General features: G+C 50.3%; 1 protein-coding gene across 2 annotated transcripts in view; it reads left to right on the forward strand.

Moving 5' to 3' along the window:
- CHAF1A (chromatin assembly factor 1 subunit A) overlaps positions 1-4,511 on the forward strand; it is a 33,506-nt gene extending 28,995 nt beyond the window's left edge. For both annotated transcript variants that reach the window (XM_081895462.1, XM_081895461.1), the window contains exons 13-15: positions 626-1,128; positions 3,140-3,230; positions 4,165-4,511. In XM_081895462.1, the coding sequence (XP_081751588.1) occupies positions 626-1,128; positions 3,140-3,230; positions 4,165-4,238 (668 nt within the window). In that variant the 3' untranslated portion in view covers positions 4,239-4,511. The remainder of the gene's footprint in view (positions 1-625; positions 1,129-3,139; positions 3,231-4,164) is intronic.
- Positions 4,512-8,039: the final 3,528 nt, after the last annotated feature.

Genomic DNA, 8,039 nt, shown 5'->3' on the forward strand with positions numbered 1-8,039 from the left:
TCTGGGCATGCGCAGAAGCGATTTCCAGCACCGCAGACATCCGCAGACGCAATTTCCGGCATCGTGCTGCACTGGTCTGGCCCCCGGAGGATCTCCGCAGGAGTTATCCAGCCCGTGCCCAGTAAGCCTTGCCGACCCCTGCCCTAAATGGCCTCGGCCCAGTATACTTGAAGGAGAGCTTCCACCCCCATCGTTCTGCCCAGACACAGGTCCAGCTCCGAGGGCCTTCTGGCAGTTCCCTCCCTGCGAGATGTGCGGTTACAGGGAAATAGGCAGAGGGCCTTCTTGGTGGTGGCGCCCGCCCTGTGGAAAGCCACCCCCCTCAGATGTCAAGGCAATAAACAACTATCTGACTTTTAGAAGGCACCTGAAGGCAGCCCTGTTTAGGGAAGTTTTTAATGTCTAATGTTTTACAATTTTTTATGTGCTGTAAGCTGCCCAGAGTGGTTGGGGAAACCCAGCCAGATGGGTTGGGTATAAATAATAACTTATCAATTAATTATTCGGAAATTATTTGGGAAGGGGAGGGGGCCGGCCTGAAGTTGACATCCGGATAATCTCTTGATGACTTGACTGTATGAAACAGCATCCTAATACTCTCTTTCTTCTTTTCGCCACGCTCCAGTCTTGGGACAGCTGCTTCCCCTGCTTCACGGGAACGTTAACGGAAGCAAGGTCATCATCCAAGAGTTCCAGGAGTGCTGCCGCCTGGAGCTCCTGCAAGGCAACAACAACAGCTCCACCTCTGTTCTGGAGAGTGGGGAGGCCAGCCCCACGAGCCCCAACGCTTCCTGGGCCCAGGCCCCCTCCCACGACAGCTCCGCCATCCCTTCCAAAGCCAGGCTAAAGCGAATCATCTCCGAGAACTCCGTCTACGAGAAGAGGCCCGACCACCGGATGTGTTGGTACGTGCACCCCGAGGTGCTGAAGAGCTACGCCCAGGAGAACTTGCCCGTTCCTTGCCAGTGGAATTACGTCACCCAAGTGTCCTCGGCGGGCAAGGAGGACGCCAGCAGCAGTTTGCCAGGAGGGGCAGCGATACAGACCACCCCAGTCTCTGCGAAACGGAAGTCGACAGGGAGCATGTCCATCACCAAGTTCATGAAGAGGCCTCTCGGTGCCGAACAGGTGAGGTTCCTTTCAGGGACTCCGTTTTCTGCCTAGACTAGTACGGCCACGCTCCCCAGGCCCTTAGCAACCTGCTGCAGAGGGCCTTTAATTTGAAGCGTAGCATCGTTGAATTTTGTGAATTCTGCCTCTTTCCTGCGTTTCTAGGTTCTTGTGGCCTTGTTGTTTAGTCGTTTAATCGTGTCCGCCTCTTCGTGACCCCCTGGACCAGAGCATGCCAGGCACTCCTGTCTTCCACTGCCTCCCGCAGTTTGGTCAAACTCATGCTGGTCGCTTTGAGAACACTGTCCCACCATCTCGTCCTCCGCCGTCCCCTTCTCCTTGTGCCCTCCATCTTTCCCAACATCAGGGTCTTTTCCAGGGAGTCTTCTCTTCTCATGAGGTGGCCAAAGTCTTGGAGCCTCAGCTTCAGGATCTGTCCTTCCAGTGAGCACTCAAGGCTGACTTCCTTCAGAATGGAGAGGTTTGATCTTGCAGTCCATGGGACTCTCAAGAGTCTCCTCCAGCACCATCATTCAAAAGCATCCATTCTTCGGTGACCAGCCTTCTTTATGGTCCAGCTCTCACTTCCATATGTCACTTGTGGCCTTAAGCTATCTTTAATGTAAGCCGCTTTGGGTCCCTCTGTGAGAAAAGCGACTGGCGAATTTTAACAGCAGCAGCCTGTCCCCAGCAATGTCTGGAGGATGAGAGCTCTAGGACTGGGTGCTACCCAGTTTTCAACATCATGATATATCCGGAAGCTAAATATCGCTATATGCTGATATATCTCGATGCCTGGAATGTATCTCAGCAGCTTCTTCCTCCGTACCTTAGGGGAGGAAGGGCAGAAGAGATACATCACCCAGCACTAAAACTGAGCAAGCCCCCATAACACTCTGGCTAGTGTGAGGTGGAGGGGTGGGGGCTTCCTCACAGCCACAGGCACAGCCCAGAACCACCTCAGGCTCCATCTGCCTGCCTGCGCCTTTGCTAGCAATTTGAGCTGGGAATACATCCTGGCCACTGTGTGATATATCGTCAGCTCAATAGCTGAACGCAGTACCAGTTTCAGACAATTTACTGACGTTATCACCCAGCTCTAGACAGCTCCCATCATCTCTGACCACTGGCCATACTCGCTGGGGCTGATAAGGGATCCTGGAGCATAACAATATATGGAGGGATGGCTTCCCCAGCCCTGGTCGAGCTAGTGTGGCGTGGGTTCGAATCCTCCCTCAATGAACCACGAGGTTCATTGGATCAGTCCCTGCCAGCCAGCGACTATGGTCCATTTAGGCAGTATCGTCTATACTGGCTTCCAAGTGGCTCTCCAAGGCCCAGGTGTGGTCTTTCCTATCACCTGCCACCCGATTCTTTTTTAACGGGAGCTGAATCTGCGTGCAGAGTGTATTCTGCCACTGAGCTGTGGTCCTGCCCCTCTATTCCCTTGCCTTTCTGGAGGGAGCCAGGCTTTCTTGTCCCCAACCCCACATAAGGAATATGGAACCTGTGGTCCTCCTGAAGCTGTTGGATTCCAACTCCAATGATCAGAGAAGACAAGAATATGCAGTGGTACCTCAGGTTAAGTACTTAATTTGTTCCGGAGAACCGTTCTTAACCTGAAACTATTCTTAACCTGAAGCACCACTTTAGCTAATGGAGCCTCCTGCTGCTGCCGCGCCGCTGAAGCACGATTTCTGTTCTCATCCTGAAACAAAGTTCTTAACCCGAGATAATATTTCTGGGTTAGCGGAGTCTGTAAGCTGAAGCGTATGTAACCCGAGGTACCACTGTAGAGCCCAGCATCACCTAGGCCCACATCCCTGCTCCTTGTGAAGTTTTCCCTCTCTTCTCCTCTGTTCTTTCCTCCTGCTAGCCGCTCTGCCTCCAGGGCTCAATCTTGCCACTCTTTTGGGTCATAGTTTTTTTCATTTTAGATTTCATTTAGTGGGTGGCATAATTCACCTGCCTATTGGTTGCTGATGTCTGAAGACACCTTCCTTCTCCGCCCCCTTCTCTTTGTTCCAAGGCTGAAACCACAGAGATGGACGGCTTTCAGGCTGACACGGAGGAAGAGGATGACGACGAATGCATGATTGTGGACGTGCAGCAAAGCAAAGGTGAGACACCTGGTTCACGCACAGGTACACCCTCCCACCTCCAGAAGCTGCCCAGTGTCTTTGTGTGTGCCATCTGCTCATGGTCTCTCCCAAGCCGGCTTAGGAAGCCTGCTTTAAAAGATTGTAGCTCTTGTCATGACAAGACTCAGAAAACGCAGTGGCAGAGAATTAAAGAACTGGAAAAACAAGCACATGGCTGTTTCCCAATACGTCTCACACACAGGTCAACCCACAGAGGCGAGAGGATGAGCAGAGCAGTCTATGGAAAAATCTTTCCCTGCTTTTGCACCTTTAAAGGAAATGACTGGGGGGTCTGTGGGACAACAAGCACTCTGAATTAACTGCTGTGTGCATGTGAACAAGCGGCTTAACGTTCAGTAGACTTGGGTTTAATTTCTGTTCCGGAAGGATCCCTTAATGCAGGCATAGGCAAACTCGGCCCTCCAGATGTTTTGGGCCTACAACTCCCATCATCCCTAGCTAGCAAGACCAGTGGTCAGGGATGATGGGAATTGTAGTCCCCAAACATCTGGAGGGCCAAGTTTGCCTCTGGCCTGCCTTATTGCAAGCTTGTGTAAAATAATAAAGCACAGTAAGTTTGCTTTGGGCACTTCTCGCTCTTCTGACACACACGGCATCATTGTGGGGTGGAATTCCTTCCCATCTTCCCAGCCCATTGCCATCCCCCTCCTTGCTTTGCTAGCAATTAGGTGGTCAGTTTCTTGGCCATACGTTCCATACAGAGTGAGAAGGCAACAGCTGTCATGCCTCAATTTTGTGTACAGTGGTGCCTCGCAAGACGAAAAGAATCCGTTCCGCGAGTCTCTTCGTCTTGCGAAGCAAGCCCATTAGTGGCTTAGCGCTATTAGCGGCTTAGCGGATCAGCTGTTAAGCGGCTTAGCGGATCAGCTGTTAAACTGTTGTGTCTTCACAGCACCTGCGTTGGAGACCCCGGAAGTCGCATCTGAAGGAGAGCAAGCTACCGCCGACTCCTCTAATGCCGTTTGATATACACAGTCCCCCCACCCACCCATTAACTGCTCTGTATGTATGTAGAATTCCTTAGAATGTTTTTTTTTAACTCTTCTGTATCTTTTTTTTTTGTATAAGATACTTGAACATACTCTGTATTCCTTGTAAAGAGAAGACAGCACTTTGTTCTGCTTCAGATCGGTGGAAGCACAATACGTACTTTTTAGAGGTTTAGTTGGGGGGAGGGGGGCAGGCTTAGATGAAAATACACTTATACTCTCTCTAATAAAAGCATTATTGACCTTTTCAGTGTGCCCCACACAAATGGGGATACCTGGCGCATTTTGTCTAGGAGGGGAGAGGGGTTTAAAAGTATGCCAGGAACACACCTCAAATCCATGCCTGCTCATCCCTTCTATTGCATTCACATCAGCGGCATGAAGGCCCCTGGTCTCCTTTTCCCAGTCTCATCTGATCTTTCACATCCACTCTGGCAGCTGGAGGAGGAAGCCCGGGGCCAGAAGTGACAAAGCCGCCATTTTAGTCTGCGCATGGATGTTGGCTTTGAAATTTTTCGCACTAAAGGACGCACTTTTCCCCCACCAAATATGAAGGGGGAACGTGTGTGCGTCCTATGGAGTGAATGCAGGCTTCAGGAAGCTATCTGCAAGCCTTCGGAGCCCGGCGGGAGTTCCCGCTGGGCTTCCAAGGCTTGTGGATAGCAGCAAGCTCTGGGAGTGGAGGCGAGGTTTCTCAGGCTTCCCCCGCCCCAGCCCCGCGGCTAAAGAGGAAGCCAAGACAGCCACTGAGATGGATCCCGCTGGCTTCTTTGCTCTTTGGGGCTGGGGGGGGGGGATAGTTTTTTCCCCCCATAAAAAACTAGGTGCACCCTATGGTCCGGTGCGCCCTATAGAGCGAAAAATATAGTACGTCCCCTTTAGGAACATGGAAGCTGCCTCTTGACCATGTAGTCCTGCACTGTCTACCTTAACTGGCAGCAGCACAGTGTTTCAGGTGGTGTCTTGCATCTTCACCATCCGATGCTCTAAAGAGCATTGTACCAGCAGCGTCGGAACACGTCTGGGGGGGCACGCGCAGCCCCCGGAATGAGACAGACCTCTCCGGGCATCTTCCTGAACACCTCAGGACGTTCACAGATCAGTCCCTGTGCGCACCAGCGACACATATCTAAAGACATGTGCACACTCTATCAGCAGCGTATAGCAGAAACGATTGTGGAGTGTGAGTGTGTGCGTTCTAAGTATTTATTAAGCAATGTATACAGGGCAAAGCAATCATGGCGTCCTCTCAGTTCTTCTCCAAGAAGAGAGAGTAAAGAAAAGTACAAAAGTACAGTATAGCAGAAGGGACGCGGGTGGCGCTGTGGGTTAAACCACAGAGCCTAGGACTCGCCGATCAGAAGGTCGGCAGTTCGAATCCCCGCAATGACGGGGTGAGCTCCCGTTGCTCGGTCCCTGCTCCTGCCAACCTAGCAGTTTGAAAGCACACCGACGCAAGTAGATAAATCGGTACCACTCCGGCAGGAAGGTAAACGGCGTTTCTGTGCGCTGCTCTGGTTCACCAGAAGCGGCTTAGTCCTGCTGGCCACATGACCCGGAAGCTGTACACCGGCTCCCTTGGCCAATAAAGCGAGATGAGCGCCACAACCCCAGAGTCATCCGTGACTGGACCTAATGGTCAGGGGTCCCTTTACCTTACAGTATAGCAGAAGAGAGATAAGACTGACTTCCATTCTCACACTTCCCAAGCCTAGAAAGTAAACACTGCCATGTGATGTAACGATCACGTACCCAGCAATGGAGGAGTGAAATGCTAACAAGCAGCGCCCAACCTTTTTTTGCTCAGTGGGCAGCGGTCCTGAAATTTGGGGCGGGGCATGGCACAACATTAAGTCGTCGCTTCTTCCGCTCCCCGGGGGCCTCATTACCATGGGAAGTCAGCTATGTCCTGCGAACATCCCATAATACTTCAGGATACACACAGTGTTGCCTAGGAGCAGGACCCATTCCTTAGTCCCAGGGGAAAGTATACAACAGGGGTCAGCAAACTTTTTCAGCAGGGGGCCGGTCCACTGTCCCTCAGACATTGGGGGAGACTATATTTTTGGGGGGGGGGGGACAAATGAATTCTTATGCCCCACAAATAACCCAAAGATGCATTTTAAATCAAAGGACACATTCTACTCATGTAAAAACACGCTGATTCCCGGACCGTCCGTGGGCCAGTTTTAGAAGGCGATTGGGCCGGATCCAGCCCCTGGGCCTTAGTTTGCCTACCCATGGTAACCTGCGCCTCCATGGACAGCTAGGCAAATATTAAAAAATGCAGTATAAACACCGACAACTGGGAAACACTGGCCTGCAAGTGCTCCAATTGGAGAACAGCCTTTGCCAAAGGTGTCATGGGCTTTGAAGACACTTGAACTCAGGATCAAAGGGAGAAACGTGCTAAGAGGAAGGCACGCTTGGCAAATCCACACCGTGATCAACTCCTGCCCGGAAACCTATGTCCCCACTGCGGAAGGACGTGTCGATCCAGAATTGGCCTCCAACAGTCACTTACGGACTCACGATTAAGACCATGTTCATGGAAGTCAATCTTACTCGGCTACGAGGGATCACCAAAGAAGATGACATCTATCCCTTTCAGCAGAAAACCCTGCTTCCAGATTAATCTAAAAACAGGAGAAGAGAGCAAAATGATTCTATAGCTCATTCCTCCACTCTAAGATATGCACTTGTTTCTGCAAAGCAATCTGCAGTCTCCCTGGCATGGACTAAATGGAAGCTTGTGTGTAAAGCAAAGGTAAGGGGCATCATCCTTGCCCATGCTGAGCATTATTTGTAAGACTTAACAACTTCCAGAGTGGTCCCAACTCTCCCGCCCCTCACCCTATTCCTGTGACTCTAATTTCATTCTTTTTAATATTTAATATGGAATTTCAAATTGCTATAAGACGTACAATCAAGCTAGAGCTGTGATCTCCCGGAGACTGGGCGACATTGCCAGACAAGAGGACATAGCCCAGGTAAAACCAGGGATGTTCCTAGGGGACCAGATTTATCGGACCATACCAGCCCCCTACCTTGCAGAAATCCACTATGTGGAATACCGCAGACTTCTTACAGCGGCTAGATTAAATGTCCTTGACTCTGTGATATTGTGGGGAAGGTACAGGGGAGTACCATACGCCCAGAGAACCTGTCATTGTGCCATGGGTGTGGTTGAGTCCACCGAACACATTCTCTTGACTTGCCCTTCTTATGCAGAGCTTAGACAAAATTTTATAGATCCACTCCTATGTCAATTTAGCTTCCTACCCGGAGAAAGCCAGGTTTTACACTTGCTGAATAATGTCACTAGAGCTATACCTTCCTTGGTGGCCAAATTCCTTTTTTTAGCTTTTAAGCATCGCAAGACAATAATTGACTGTATTGATATGGGGCTATCTGTTTAGCCCATTTTAGTGTTGGCTAAGCTCTAAAATCTTCCTGGATGTTTAACTGTGTATTGACAAATGTACTTTTTTCTGACTGACGGTCGAATAAAAGGTTGATGATGATTGCTATAAGCCACCATGAGACCTGAAGGCCGTGGTAATAGTACTTTTATTGTTAAATTTGTGTAACTGCACTTCGTTCGAAGATCACAGGGCAGCTCATGACATAAAACTAAAAAATGGGACTGCAAAATACACAATAAAACAAAAAGCAATGGCCCTTCCCCTCCTACAGACAGATTTAAAAGCTTCAGAATGCTAAGCCGCCAAAGCTTGGTTATAGGGGACATTTCCCCCCGGCGCCTAAAAGATAGGTG

Source organism: Podarcis melisellensis (genome assembly GCF_964234715.1).
Source record: "Podarcis melisellensis genome assembly, chromosome: 18".
NCBI lineage: Eukaryota > Metazoa > Chordata > Lepidosauria > Squamata > Lacertidae > Podarcis > Podarcis melisellensis.